The sequence below is a fragment of the Pundamilia nyererei genome, unplaced genomic scaffold (assembly GCF_000239375.1).
Source record: "Pundamilia nyererei isolate P.nyererei 1_Seehausen unplaced genomic scaffold, PunNye1.0 scaffold00127, whole genome shotgun sequence".
NCBI classification, from domain to species: Eukaryota; Metazoa; Chordata; class Actinopteri; order Cichliformes; family Cichlidae; genus Pundamilia; species Pundamilia nyererei.
The window spans coordinates 1444319-1459539 of NW_005187528.1; the positions used below are offsets into that span (position 1 = coordinate 1444319).

Here is a 15221-nt window from a genome sequence, read left to right on the forward strand (position 1 = left end):
AATATACTTTGGTCAGACAAGACCTTGTGGGAGATGTTTGGTCATAATGCCAGCGTCACTTCTGGTGAAAGTCAAATACAACGTGTCAACATCTCATACGAATTATCGAGAATGGTGGTGGAAGGATGATGGCTTGGACTTATTTTATAGTCACAGGACGAGGAAACTTTTCAGACCATAAACGCTTCCGTAACAAAAGTCCCTCAAAAACTGAAAGTCTGATAAAATAATATAGAAAAAGACTACTGGTACTTCAGTTTACTGATGCTAAAAGCTTTTCTACAAGCTACTGAATCATGATATATGATATGATATATATGCAGGTTTTCACAGGATGCTGCAGGCTTGTGAAAACTTTAATGTTTGTATGTGTGTAGGTACTTATAAAAATTATTTCTATAACAGACACAAATGTATAGCAGTCACATATGGATATATTTTGCATGTGAGATGAATCATTAGGGACAAATTAAGTCTTTCCACCAAGTGGGTGAGTACATGAGATACCTGGAAAAAACAAAACAAAAATACTGGCAGCGACCCGTGGTAGCCCTCAGCCTCCTATGTATGCACCTGAGGTATCGGTTTCAAAGTTATTTCAAAGTTAGCCAAGTTATTCGCATGTACAGGATTTTCAGAAAATTTGACCCCTTGACCTCAACCAAGAGGTCAAGGTCACAGATTCAAACTATGATACACCTATGGTATCCATTTAAAACTCCTACACCGCTTCATTCGCGAGTTATCATAGTCAAAGATTTTTCAGCAAGCTTGACCTCTGACCCTTGATCTTGAGGTTGAGGTCACTGAGATTCAAACTCAACTGAGTTTTTTAGTAGCTAGGCCTTTGGTATCAAATTCAAAATCTTACATTGTCTTATTCTCAAGTTACTGCATTCACAAACTTGGGTGTCCACATCACGCGCCCACCATGCCCACCTGGGTGACAACTATACCCCATTAGCCTTTAACGGCTGAGGGGTAAAAATGGGGCTAAAATGACATATTAGATCAATTATTTATTTTGTCCAAAATTTTGCACTCTTCCATTAAAGTCTATAACTCCTTAATTATATTATGCAAAGCTGGAAAACAATGAAGCACCAGTGACAGATTTAAACCTGCAGATGCAGCAAGATTCTGAGATAAGCTGCTACATCTTCTATATAGAAAGATATACAGATGGAGGCTCACTGAGGTTATCTTCTAAAATGATCTGTGGTTTTGCATTATAGAAAAATACTTTAAGAGATGTCATTATGTCTGGATCTTTTAGAGACAATTAGAGCTGATGTAATGTTACACAGTTCATCTTCTCATTATTGTGGAAAAAAAAGAAAAAACAACTATTGTTACTGCAACTGGGGATGTAAAATTACAATTACAATAAATCAGGGCTTTAAGCAGTCACAGTAATGGCAGAGGCTGAGTAAGACTGTAGAAGTGTAAGCTAGCATTTCAACAGATATAATGACACTAGTGTTTAGCAGCCATGGTGCCATTTAGCAGGTTACTGGACATGGATCATGATGCTAATTTCATTTGCTGGGTGCAAACATAATTATGGTGTATTATTTATTAACAGACAGTAATTGAGAGTCACATAATGGAGATATCATCGTTTACTATAGCTTCCATTTGCTTACCCTCCTGCCTTTGGGTCCTCTGATACCAACAGATCCCCGGGAACCTGGAGGCCCCTGCATGTGTATGAAAAAATATTCTTAGAGTTTGAAAATGGAGACTTAGATGCAACTACCTCACTTTTTTTGATATGTTGTCAACCATCAAAGGCTGCTAAAAAAACACAACACCATATAATCATATTGAACTATTACTGTGTGACTTTTTTTCTGCTCCCTTTCTATCACATTGATGTCAAGCTAAACCGAAAAGCACATTCTCACACTTAACCACACACATCTCTTCTAATCTCTGTATCAACTCTGTGTTGTCTTGTTTTGTAGCTTGTCCCAAAGTGTCCATCAGCATTTTGTCTTTTTGAAAATCAATCTATAAAAAAAATAACGCAAAAAAAAAGAATAAGAGGCAGAAACTTTAGCTGCCCTTTGGGGTTGTGTCGGGAAGGGCATCCGGTGTAAAACTGCCAAATCAAACATGTGGAAATACCTTCTGTGGCAACCCTTTGTGACATGGCAGCAGCCGAAAGTAGCCACTACAGGAGGCAGAGTCTTCAGCTATTGGGCCTCTTTCCTATGGAACCAGCTCCGAGTTTGGAATCTACATTTAAAATTCTGCTTAAGAACTTTATTTTCAATAAAGCTTAGAATTAGTGCTAGATCAGGCCACTCTAAACCATCTTGTGAAGATGCTATCAGATCAGGCTGTTGGGGGACTTTCAATAATGCACTGAGCATTTCTTTCTCCACTCCACTCTTTTTACTCTTGATGCATTTGCATGCCACTGCTGCATGAAACTAGCTTTTGTCTGCTCTCTCCTGTAATTTGTGTTTAGGCCTAAACTCTCTATTTTGATCTTCACTTTCTCCTTACCCCCCAAACGGTTGCAGTACAGTACTGTACCTCCCTGAGCCTGGTTCTACCAGAGATGTCTTCCTGTTGTACGGGAGTTTTTCCTTCCCACTGTTGCCAGGCGCTTATTCGTATAAGATCGTCTGATTGTTGGAGTTCTCTCTCGCTAATATTGTAAGGTTTGTTTTTTCATCTTCTAGGAAATCTCAGTTTATAAATAAAACTAAATTGAAAGTATCTCTACAGAAGCAAGAGAAATGCAACATAGCACCAGTGTAGTTGGGTGCGGTGAGAAGTGCAATCTGAGACTGCATACAGGCACCGTTTTTATGGATTAGATAAGGTCTGTTAGTGTAGATGGCACAATAGGTTAGTATAGCCACACCATACACATGCACACACACCAAGACAGTTTACCTTCTCTACAGCTATGATACAGATAGTAATAATGGTAAACTTACTGGAATCCCTTGCAGTCCAGGTGGCCCCATCTCACCAGGTATTCCAGGGTGACCCTGATGAAACAACGTTACTTGAATGATATCTATACAATCTTTCAAAGAAAGCATAAATAAGTCCGCAGATGTGACAAAACCTTGGTGGCCATATATTATCTATTTATTAGATAATTATTGCATGATAAATCAAATCTGTTATCACACCCCAACCCTTTACAACAGAATGCCCCCTGGTATGAGAGATGGGGTCCAGACTTACTCCTTACCATCGGCCCCTGTTCACCTGGTGGCCCGGGGACGCCCGTGTTCCCTCGATCACCCTGAAGTACCAAAAGCCACGATTAGGGAAACGGAAGTAGGACTGCAACCGATCCAACAGTCAAATATATGTCAAAACATTTAATTATACCCAGTAACAACATAATAAAGTAATGCTCTCAAATTGTTGCTTTTGTTTTATCAGAAATGTACAATTACATTATATGGAGAAAGTTAGCAAATATGCAAATTTTAATGTCTCCATGTGGGCAACGGTCATTGCAGGTGGGATCACTTTTTTAGGTTGTACATCCAGTTCTTATGAGTGCAATATTTCTGGAACATCTTTAAAACTATCATTCAGTTGAGCAGATTAAATTTTGGTCAAGCTTACTGTGATCTAGAATTTCATTACTATTTATTCCAAGTTCAGTTGGACTCAGTGAGAACTGATTAGATGTGGCTAGTCAAAGGTCAATGTATGATTGGATCATTTCCATCAAAAAATAAATTGATAATAATTAAATTGTATATGTTTATCTCAGTTGAATTCATCTACTTTTGGGACTTGTGTTAATATCTGATGATGAATTAGGTCATATTTATACAGAAACATGAAAAATATTACAAATCTTACTCAAACTATAACTGGTGATCGGCTGGTGCACGCGTACAACCACAAGACAGCAATTTTACTTGCATGAGAACTTATTTGAAAAACTGTGTTCAATATATTTTTGTGCATTTGCTGGCACACTCCATACAGCACTACAGGAAAGATTTCAAAAGGTCAAAACAAGACTACAAATTGTGACAGTAGCAAAGAATGACACATTTAGACCACGCTAACCTTTTCTCCCGCGATACCCATCTCTCCGACAGGCCCAATAAAACCAGGCAGTCCCTGAGGGAGAGAAAAAATGCTGTCTTAACTGTGTCTTATTTCTCTTAGTCTTATGAACTTGTAATTCTCATAATAGGCTGCACAGCTCTGGGGCACTGACAAAACAGACACACACTGTGAGCATCAAACAGAAACGAGCAAAAAAGAGGGAGAAAAGCCTTTACCCTCTCGCCAAGCTTTCCGACCTCGCCAGTTATCCCGGTCTCACCCTACAGCAAAGCAGCCAATTAGCATATCACAAACTTATTCATGCCTTTCGTTTTTAGTGCAATTCAGTTGAAATGTGCTTAGAGGCCAGTTCCCCTGTGGTAGCAGGGAATTAACATCTAATTTATACATATTCAGATGATACATTATCATAAAAGAAAACCAGGGAGAGAGTGTTCAGTTACGGTGACAACGGTTCATCTGTGAACGTATGACAATTAAGTCTGACCTTGAGTCCATCTGTGCCCGTCAGTCCAGGGAATCCCTGCCTCCCCGGCCTGCCCTGAACAGAAAGCGGAAATGACAGAGAGAAGTGTACTGAAGCTCCACACAACAAACAATAAACTCTGTATCTCCAGTAAAAAGGTGTTGCTTCCCTCAAGAGGCTGCGACACAAAACAAACCAACATTTGATGCCAAAACAAAGGCACCCCTTTAAGACAGCTAATGATTCAAAAAATAAAGAGGTATTTCTAGCATCAAAGGCTTATTATTACTCACAAAACTCTTTGGATCATTTGTGTTTGTATTTTCATATTCACTTGTGGGTTAAACTATTGGGAGATGGCAGACTGAAGTCTACCACTGCAAAAATAGATTGTTTTATTGGAAAAGGCTTCTCTATTGTTTAGCCTGGGATGACTCCAAACAAACACATTTTTGGACAGAGACGGTCACTGTGGACTTTTTTATACTGTGGAGCAGTTCAAAGTCATCCTATTCGTCTTTTATAAAGTCACATTTGGCTTGAATAGCATCTTTATCAACAATGGTCACAATTCAGATATAAAAAAATCTACATCTGTTGAAGTCAATTGATAAACAAACAATAACGGGAACTTGTTTGACTCCACTCTTAAATAGATTTAATAAATTATCTAATTATCTTTATAATTATCTTTCTTGTGCATTCATCTTAAAAAATAACTCAATCATTAGATACTTTTTAAAGAATTTCTTTTGTTTACAACACTCTGCTTGCTTTCGCGTTCTTTTTATGATAGACGGAAGGGCAGCAATTTGCTGACCAATATGAGTACAGAGTGTCCAATAGGAAGTCTTTGAAAACATCTGGAAAACAATAGGAGATCAGTCAGCCAAAGGACTTACTATCCATAATTGGTCAAAGTTACTCCTCCAATGCTAATTTAGGCAGAGACACATGAGCGTAGTAAGTGTTGAGGTTTTAAATGACAACTTTGTTATTGTTGTGTCTGGTCTTGGGTTGTACTCACCTCGGGTCCAGCGGGTCCAGCTGGCCCAACTGGCCCCTCATCACCCTGACCAAAAAAAACAAATAAAAAAAAGTCAACATTACATAAAGAAACATTTATTTCAGCTTAAATGAACTTTTACATTTAACCACACCTGAAGTCCTGAAGTTCCACTTGGACCTGGCAAACCTCTTGCTCCTTGTTTTCCCTATTAATGAGACATTGAGGTTCAGGGTTCACTTAATTTCTGTGGTTCTAATTGAGCTGATGTGGTTCTACTAACCTTGGGACCTTCCGGGCCATTTTGTCCTGGTGGGCCAATGTCACCTGGAAAGCCCTGCAGAATTAACAAGAAATGAACCCCAGCTATATCACCATATGGTAGAATGGTTTATGCTACTCTAAACTGTTAAAATGATAAACAGCACTGAGCAAAAGTCTTGAGCAACTCCTCATTTCTTCAGATTTTGTTTCCAGGAAGCATTGTGCAATTCCTGAGTTGTCATGAGAAAGCTAAAACTCGGGAGGTAGAGCAGGTCATCTACTAATTGGAAGGTTAGTGATTTGACCCCTGGTTGCTCTTGTCTGCAGGCTAAAATATCCTCGGGCAAGATCCTGAACCCCAAGTTTCTCTCCAAGTGTGAATGTTAGATTGAAAGCACTTATACATAGAAAGAAAAAGCTTATATCAATGTGTGTGAATGAAGCATATTGTGTAAAGCACTTTGAGTGCTTGTGTGGAAAAACACTCCACAAGAACCAGTCCATTTATCAATAGTTAGTCAGGCTTTCTGAAGACTTTTTAGAGTTTTCTGTGGACATTGGCTGCTTTTTTGCTCATTTTCAGTCCAATTCTTATACCTGACCATTTTCAGAGGAATGTTTTTATTTGTTAAGTGACTTAACACTGACCTATGAAACACCAACTCAAGAGATGAACCATTGTTGTGTTTAGCAACTTAGCAAGAATCAATTCTAAATTTTATCTTCAGGCACTTTGTTGCCAGCAGTCTGTTGCAAAAATACATAATTCACACCCGTTTCTGTAGTTGAATCTACAAGAAAAAGCCAAAAAGTTGATTCCCAAAGAGCTACTAGATGAAAACTTGAGAATGGAACAAAAGGCAGCCAACATTCAAAGAAGAGCTTTGAATGTCCTTCAAGAAGCCTGAAGAACTATCCCTGAAGGCTACTTAAAGGATTTAGAAGAAAGCTTGCCCAAGAGAGTTCAGGCTGTGTTAAAGAGTAGGTGGTCATACAAAACATTGACTTTCAACACCATTTTTGAGTGTATTTCTATGTTTGCAGGTTTCGGTAAATCACTGCACCCCTTTTCCTAGCAAATATAAAGAAATGAGGTTTGGCACAGGACCATTTCAAATTCCTGTATTTAGATAAAATGTTTGTATGTGACTATAATCTATATGTATCTATAATTCCTACCTCTAGGCCAGGAGGACCAGGTAAACCAACAGGGCCCTTCTCACCAGGTTTGCCCTTAAAAATGTCACACAATTATCACCAAGATTAGAATTAAAAATGTAAAAACAACAACAACAAAGCTAAAATTTGCACATTTACTAGATTGTGGAACCAACATAATGTGGCATTTTAATGAAACAATCCAATACATCTTCATTTTTTTCAGTTATAATAAACCTGCCCTTTAGCACCTGTAAACATGTTATGCAATTCAAGGTTACGTCAATGCAGAATAAAGGAAATTTAATTTTCATTGCACCAGACAACAAATCCCTCAAACAAGGGAAAATCAGATAAGATCCTGATATGAAGAATGAGTTTAGCTCCTTGGAATGGCTGTTATCATTGCTGAAAGATGCATAAATCACATAGCAGATCAAGCAAGCATGAGGCTTAGTTTTCTATGCAAGAACCTCAAATCAGATCAGAGAGCACTGAAAACATTAAGGAAACTTTTAGATTGCATAAGTGCCAAAGCTCGGAGAGCGCTCACACTGGGAATTTGCCTGTGCCCTACTCTTTGAAGAGTTGAGCTATATGTGCCTGATTAGACCAAAATTCTCACACACACATAAGGGCATAAAGTTTGCTTTTGTATACGTTTGAAGATTTCTGCTCATCTTTCTTCAAGAAGACCAGCCTTTTTTTCTTGAGAGCATCTTAAGACTCACTGGATCCTCTGAGTGCACCACTATGCTTTCAGAACAAAATTCTCATCCGGAGTTTAAAAAGGAGAAACTGCCTTCACATCATAATTTAATTGCAAAGCAGGCAAAGCAAATGTTTTCTTGCTTGAGAAAAGAAATATCTGTTATTTCTAAATAAGGTTATAATGTTCAGTCTAGAGATCACTGCAACATCACTAATTAAATAATTTTAATCAAATAAATTCCAATTCACTGCACTGGCTCTGGGGGAGCCATTACTGCAATCCAGTTAGATGTTAACTAAATGAGGTTTCAACTATACTGAATGGAGTTTTCCTGCATGAAACTATCCACAATGGATAATTGTAAATCAGTAAGCATGTGGAAGGTAAAATACCTGTTGTCCAGGTTTTCCACAAGGACCGGGCAACCCACGTGAGCCACGGCTGCCCTGTAACATAAATGCCAGTTAACAAGACAAAAAGGGGCATCAAATGCATCAAAACAAAAAGTACTGTGCAAAGCCTATTTAATATATTGGAGGCATTTGTGAAAGACTGTTAACCTTTTAGTGCCTAAACCTGGTACACGGCTATAGTAAATGGTTTGTACTTCCCTTTAAGAGAGCAGTACAAGAGACTTTACAACAAGTCCCATTAATCCATGCACACACAGATGGTTGCAAAGATGACACACTCTGTGCTGGTCTAATTGGTAGCAATCTGGAGTGAATCATCTTGCTGAGGGGAATCTGACACGGACCCAAACAGATGCATTTACGAGAAGCCAGCCATTAAATCCATAATCTTATTAATGGATGATCTGCGCCATCACCTGAGCACATACAAAAATACACCTACCTTGTCCCCTTGGAATCCACATTCTCCCGGCTCTCCTGGCAGGCCAACATCCCCCTGGAAACAGAAATAAACATAGAAAATAGTGTGAATGCTAATAAGAGAAAAATTCTATCAACAAGGAGCTATGATTAGCACATGCTTTATAGCTTTGCCTTAAATGTTAGCTTTCTCAGGAGAGAGATACAATTTTGTGATTTGTCACATTAACCAATCTTTTGTAGAGAAAGGTAGTAGTTTGAGAAAGACATATGCAGATCACCTTATCACCTTTCAGTCCTTGTTCCCCTGTATTTCCAGGTACTCCCTTAGAAGCAAAGAAAAAAAGCGCTGTCATGTTTCCCTGTTCACAAGGGTGTATTAAAGATGGACACAGCCAGACCTGAAAGATAAGTCATGATCTCTGTGCTCTGAAGCCTCAACAACAGTCACCAAGTGATTTTTTTGGTGCTAAACGTTACTGCATTTGCTAAGAGTGCAAAATGCTAAGTAAGTAAAAGCAAGCAAACGTAGTTAGCAAGCTGTATTCATAAACGGCACAAGCGCAACAAACAGACACGTACACAGCTACACAGGGAAAACGGTTTTGGTTTGAGGCTGTATGCTTTCCAATGCAGTTTAGTTTGCCTTTCTAATATGGTAGTGTATCGGGATTGACCACCAGTTCCTTTAATGGTCACTCGAGGCTTCCCCCAACACTAAGTCTGCTATTTTATTAGTCTGTATTAATGGGCGTCTGTGTCTTGAACTGGTAGAGCTTATGCATGCAACTTGCTAACCTAGATTGCTAGTGTCAGCTAACTTAAAACAACCTGATACCCTTGACTAAACAGGGTTGTTTCTGCCTCCACAAAGATAAAACAGTAATGACCAAAACACTAACACTGAGGTAACACTGAGGATTCAAAATACAATCCAAAACCAACTGGCGTTATGGTGGCTCAGTCCATCATTTACATACATCTTTACATGACTCCCTTTTGGCTGTTAGTAGAAATGGAGATTTTTGGCACTTCCACTTGGCATCATTTTCAGCCCAGAGATTGCCGCTTGAGGAACATCTATTCTGTAGCATAATTAATCCCAAGACTAACCATGTCTGACCAATGCAAGCTTAGCCTCTACTGGAGGAAGTTTTGAAGGCCAATCACTAAAATACCAAAATGCATACAACTTACAGTTAAAAATCCTCAAAAACAGACAGAGGCAAAACAGTGAAACTGGAACATTTACCTTGAGTCCTGGTGGTCCAGGTAATCCCATAATGCCAACAGGGCCCATGTCTCCCTGCAAACAATCCCACCAACAGCCTTAAAACAATGTCCTTTAGAGGAATTTTGGTCAATAGCAAAACAAGTGTTGTTTTAAATTCATAGCAGATGCTCATAAAGAAAGAAAATAAATAATACTCCACAAAAAAGTTGTTTCAAACTAATTTTAGAAGGAAGAAAAATGAAAAAGCAGAGAGCAACAGACAACGAATCAAAGTGCATAAACCACAAATATAACTTTATGAAATCAGTTACAAGGACTGCGCAACACTCACAATAAGACCAGGGACTCCACATGGGCCAGGAGCTCCCAGCTCACCCTAGGAGGAATGGGAAAGAAGAAGAGAAAGAAAAGATACATGTGCACACTCAGGAGCATAGAGCTGTCAGTACGAGATGCGATTGAATGCGGCATGTTTCTATATTTGTTTTGTTGATTAGTATTTTCCTTATCCTGAGAAAATGTTTTCCTCTACTCTATCTCAGTTTAGCACTGAGTAAGCGACTTGGCACTTAACACACAGAGCAGATTGTTGCCCAAATGATCTACCCCACAGCCACATGCTATGCCTACATCCTCTCCAAGCCACGCATCCAATACAGAGATGGATGACACACAGCCCAGTGTGGCCTTCCTGTCGCTTCCTTTCTTTCTCTATGAATGAAAGGAGGTGGATTTAGCCAAATGGAACATCCCCTCTTCTCTCTGGAGAGAGAGGAAATGAAGCCAGGGGGATGCTCTCAGAGGTCAGCCAATCACAATCTAACACTGACCCAGTCAATCACAAGTGGTGAGTGTCAAGCTAAAGAAAGATGAGTGGCGAATGAAACTGCTGATGGTGCCCTCATATCAGTATGGATAATGATGAGTGAGGGAGAATGCCAAGATCTGACTCGTGGTTAGTCCTGAGTAAGTATAAAATGTTCCTGCTTTAAGTTTTGACTGTGTTAAAAACTTTTTCAGAATTATCCCTCTAGGTTACCTGATGTAGACTAAATAAATTTAAGTGCTACATTAAAATTTGTATGAAGTGCACCTGTTTGTTGCACTACAGCATTTTGTATGTAATCTTCTAAATGACACTGCAGTGTGATCGTTATGTGAAATCAGATTAAATCTGTGTCAGGTGTAACATTGTGGACTTCAGGGACAAATGGGAGGAAATGGATTCCACCAATCATGAGTAAATCGTGCAGGAATCCACATCTTTTCACTTACTGGGTTCCCATCAGGGCCAGGTGGTCCCCGCTCTCCAACGTCACCAAGAAAGCCCTGAGCACACAAAGAGACAGCATCGTCACGTAACCATAGAGAGAGAGTCTTTAGTATATTCATTCTCTCAAAATGCCCATTTTGATGTTGAATGCATTTAGATATCACACGGGATGTCAGTTAAGTTATTACAGCAAACACAGGGGATAAACAAAGTGTTTTTCCAAAACGGAAGTTTCCAGAGTAAGGCCAAGTTATCAGATGTGCTCCCAGCATTTTCATTCCCCAGAGACCGGCAGGAAATTCCATGGCTGATTGTTTCCAAGCGACGAGTGTCTGTGTGTGCACGCACTGGCAGGGACTGCTCAGCAGCCCGCGAACCAAACCCCCAGGACGCGCCTAAATGGCTGAATAAAGCTGCTTGGCCCAGGAATTGCTGACTGTGCTCTTTTTTTTGCTTGGCGCTCGTAATTCCATTATAGAGGCAGAACAAGAGGAGTGATGCAGCCAAGAGGCCACACGCTCATCGTGTGCTTGTCAGTATGCCAAGGTCAACATGCAACCCACTGCACATTACACCTCAGTACTTGCCTATAGAAGGTGAGTGTTAGGGTTAGGGGAATGATAAATGGCAGAACTGCGGTGAGGTCTCTTTTATCGTGTCTACAGAGGGAAAGATCAAAAAGGGCTTGAGTCTTAAACAGATGGCAAAGATAGGGGCTGCTTGTGTGGCAAACAATCATTCCTTTTCTAGAAAATTAGGCAAAAGTGGATCAAGAAATAAACAGTAATTGGTGCAAAAACAAGAAACACTGGAAAATTTGCTGCTCCCAAACTGTCAATAACTCTCTCAGTTTTGATCAGAAACACATGCAACTCTTTTTTTTCTCGTGCCGACAGTAAATCTCAGTGAGGATTTAATTATAGGATCTGTCCAATGAAAGTCTCTTCTCAAAGCTATGTGCAAATTCTAGCCAGTCATTCTATCTGTATGGGTGACACAAGAAAATGGGAGCAGTTTGATGTCATTCAAAATCTGAATTCAAAAAGACAATTTTCATCACACATATTCCCATTTGATAGAATGTGCCAGCTCTTTTGCTTGTCTGGTTCTCTTGCACTGCTGCTGAGTCAGGATGGAAAACAAAAAAAAAACCAACTTCTTACACAAACTGATCTCACTTTTCACCACAGAGGAAGAGAAATGGCTTGCTCATGACTTGGCAATGAAGGGCTTACTCTTAGGCCTTGGCATGTGTCACTGACCATTGCAGCATAATAAGACTGAAAAATCGTGTTCAACCGGACTAAGCCTGGGAAAAATATGTGATTCATACAAGTGGTTATGTGCAGTATTAGTATTTTCCATGTAAGCTTGGAAGGACGGGAAATTTGCTTCCAGGCGCCAATGACAATAGACCTCTCTCGTCTGTGGGTAGAGCTTCCAGAGGGCCAAACCCACAACTGACACATTATATTAGCCTATCAGTCTAACGCAACACAAGAACAGTAATAAGCACACTGTTTAACACATAAAGTTTCCTAATCAACTTCAGTCAGAGAAAATTAATTGCACTGATCATGAGATTTATAGACAGATAGCATTTTTTAACATTAAACTAGCAATAAGCTTAGTGGGAATACGACTATAATCTTCTGATATGTACTAAAGGAATCTGCTTCCTCTTAGACTGTAGTAGGCTGAGCTTTTTGTGCCTCATATATGTATTTACGAGTAAGGCCAGGAGGGGTTTCACACTGAACTGAAGTCTCTGTCAGAGTAATGGTCATTTAATGGGCTTTATAGTAGCTCTGCACTACAGTAAGGTCCCATAGATCACAAACACTGTCATTGCCATAAGGCTACATTAATAACTGAGAAGTATGTTGAGAGAAAACTTTACCGGCCTACCCATCTTGCCCTTCTTCCCATGAACACCAGGAATTCCCTACGAACAGGAAAGAAATGGATAAGAAGAAGAGTACATCATTTCAAAACCTGGACAACATTCAGCAATAAGACTCAATCTATCGGGCGGTGTGTAGTTTTGATGCTCCTCACAAGAACAAAATTATTGACTGAAAGCAGAGAACACCATTTCTTGAAACTTTACCAACTGTGGGGGGGTAGGGGATAAAATATTCAAATTCCATCCTTCAGCTTGGTATCAGCAGATGACAAAACAATCTCAAAGGGTCCATTTAACAGCTGATCTGTAGTTTGCTATATTATTACATCGTGATCCTCAGAAGTGTTCAGGAGAAAGTTGAAATCTGAACTTCTGATAAACAGAAGAGCTATAAAATGGATCATGAGGTGAGGTTATTTCATCAGATAAGACATTTGAAGCTCAACTTATTGGATACAAAATTGTGCATTCATTGTTTTTACTCAAGAGTAATGGATAGGTTTGCCTAGTGTGGTCTTAGTGTTTTGATCTAATGCCATTGTTTTATTCAAGTAAATCTAATCTGGGTCTCATTTCCATTTCATCATTTTTGGGACATAATGCAGCCCAGTGGGTATTCTCTCTCAAAACCACTAATACTCACTCTCTCGCCATCAGGACCAGGAAAGCCAAAAAGCCCAGGGATGCCAATGTGACCCTGGAGAGATAAATAAAAGATGGAGTAAAGGAACAGATAAGGCGAAGATAGATGGAAAAGCAAAAGGTGGATAAGGGGACATAATGAGACTGAGCAAAGATGCTGGGCATTGTGTAGGACTGTCAATAACACTAACACGTGTCTAAAAATCTTTATAAAGCCTTCAGCTGTGATGGGTCCATCTGCAACAGTGCTCTGCAAGGTTTTTGTTACAGTTGAGTGGTCTCGAAGAGCCAAACCTTGAAGCAAGTGTATATGCCCATGGACTGCATGGTGCTGGCTTCCACGATGTAGTCCAAGGGCACATACCCTCACATCAGGGATCTCTGGAGATCTTCGTGCCAAACCTGCTCAGTGGAAAAGTAGAAATAACAATGACATGAAATGAGAAGCTTACATCTGGATGCATTATGCAGCACAGCTATAAAGTTTTATGATCTCTGGCTAGCATTACTAAAAACTGTATTGACTCTAACATACTTTAACTATATGAAGAAAACCATCTGTTACCATTATCGTCGCGTTAACGGGGAAAGATGAGCGGTGTTTATGACACTGGCTGTTTTATACAACCACGCTGGTTAGGTAATTAAATTAGCATGATTTTCACAGCTCATTTAAGGAAAGCGAAGGTCCAACAGAGAAGAAACATGCTGCTCTCCCCTGTGGCCATCAGTAGCTGCTACATGAGGGAGCATGACAAAAACAGGAAACATTAAGAAATGGCAAAAGACTTGCAAAGTACCATAGAGAGTCTTACAAAAACACACATCCCAACACCACCACCAAGAAGAACTGCAACATCTACTTACCCTCACCCCTTTTATCCCCATTTTTCCTGCAGGCCCAGGAAAGCCCTAATTGTAATAGATAAAAAAAACATATTTCAGTAGTTACAAACAGCTGCATTCATCTGAGATGCCATACAAGTAAATTTATATATTTAAATCGGCTGACTAGTCTACTTAACAATTAGCATCCACCTTTTGGATATTAAATTTTGTATCCTCTTTAAAATTCTGTTTAGCATAAACCCTGACATTTGCAACATTAATGCTTCAGCAGCATTCACATCTGTATCCCAGAAAAACTGTCGTTTAATGCACCGGCACAAAACATGACTCTGCAACTATAAAGATCAACTTTCTGCTCAGGAGAGCTCCCAACAGCAAATTGTAAAGTCTTGACATAAACATATAGCCCTCCTGATTCCCAGCCTACAGATGGTAGGGGGTGCTAAAACCTAATCCACCACACATCTCTAAGTTCATATAGGGGATCAGGGAGTTTTGGCATAGTCAGTGCAGTAAAGCACAGAGGCAAACACAGAGACCTGTGCCTGAACACTAAGTTATCTTAAACATTCAAGGGTTGTAAATGAGGGAATAGCCAACCAGTTGTTTTTGGAGTTTAAAGCTGAGATAAAATAGATTTCTAATGTGGAGAAACTCTAATACTTCCCAGCTTTGACTTCTTCAGTTAGACTACTCCTAGAAGTGAAGCAAGGGATAATGCTCAGAGTTTTAAAGGACAGAAGAAGCTTTTATTGTGTGTGTGTGTGTGTGTGTGTGTGTGTGTGTGTGTGTGTGTGTGTGTGTGTGTGTGTGTGT

The 15221-nt window shown here is 39.6% G+C and overlaps 1 protein-coding gene across 1 annotated transcript in view; it reads right to left on the bottom strand.

Moving 5' to 3' along the window:
* Positions 1–15221, bottom strand: part of col27a1b (collagen, type XXVII, alpha 1b) — a 65430-nt gene that overhangs the window by 22326 nt on the left and 27883 nt on the right. Inside the window, exons 9-27 of the mRNA XM_013913365.1 lie at positions 14424–14468; positions 13558–13611; positions 12909–12953; positions 11011–11064; positions 10067–10111; positions 9754–9807; positions 8783–8827; positions 8524–8577; positions 8061–8114; positions 6978–7031; positions 5818–5871; positions 5689–5742; positions 5556–5600; positions 4550–4603; positions 4278–4322; positions 4060–4113; positions 3218–3271; positions 2955–3008; positions 1647–1700 (exon numbers count right to left, since the gene is read on the bottom strand). Coding sequence (XP_013768819.1) covers positions 1647–1700; positions 2955–3008; positions 3218–3271; positions 4060–4113; positions 4278–4322; positions 4550–4603; positions 5556–5600; positions 5689–5742; positions 5818–5871; positions 6978–7031; positions 8061–8114; positions 8524–8577; positions 8783–8827; positions 9754–9807; positions 10067–10111; positions 11011–11064; positions 12909–12953; positions 13558–13611; positions 14424–14468 — 972 coding nt within the window. The remainder of the gene's footprint in view (positions 1–1646; positions 1701–2954; positions 3009–3217; positions 3272–4059; positions 4114–4277; positions 4323–4549; positions 4604–5555; positions 5601–5688; positions 5743–5817; positions 5872–6977; positions 7032–8060; positions 8115–8523; positions 8578–8782; positions 8828–9753; positions 9808–10066; positions 10112–11010; positions 11065–12908; positions 12954–13557; positions 13612–14423; positions 14469–15221) is intronic.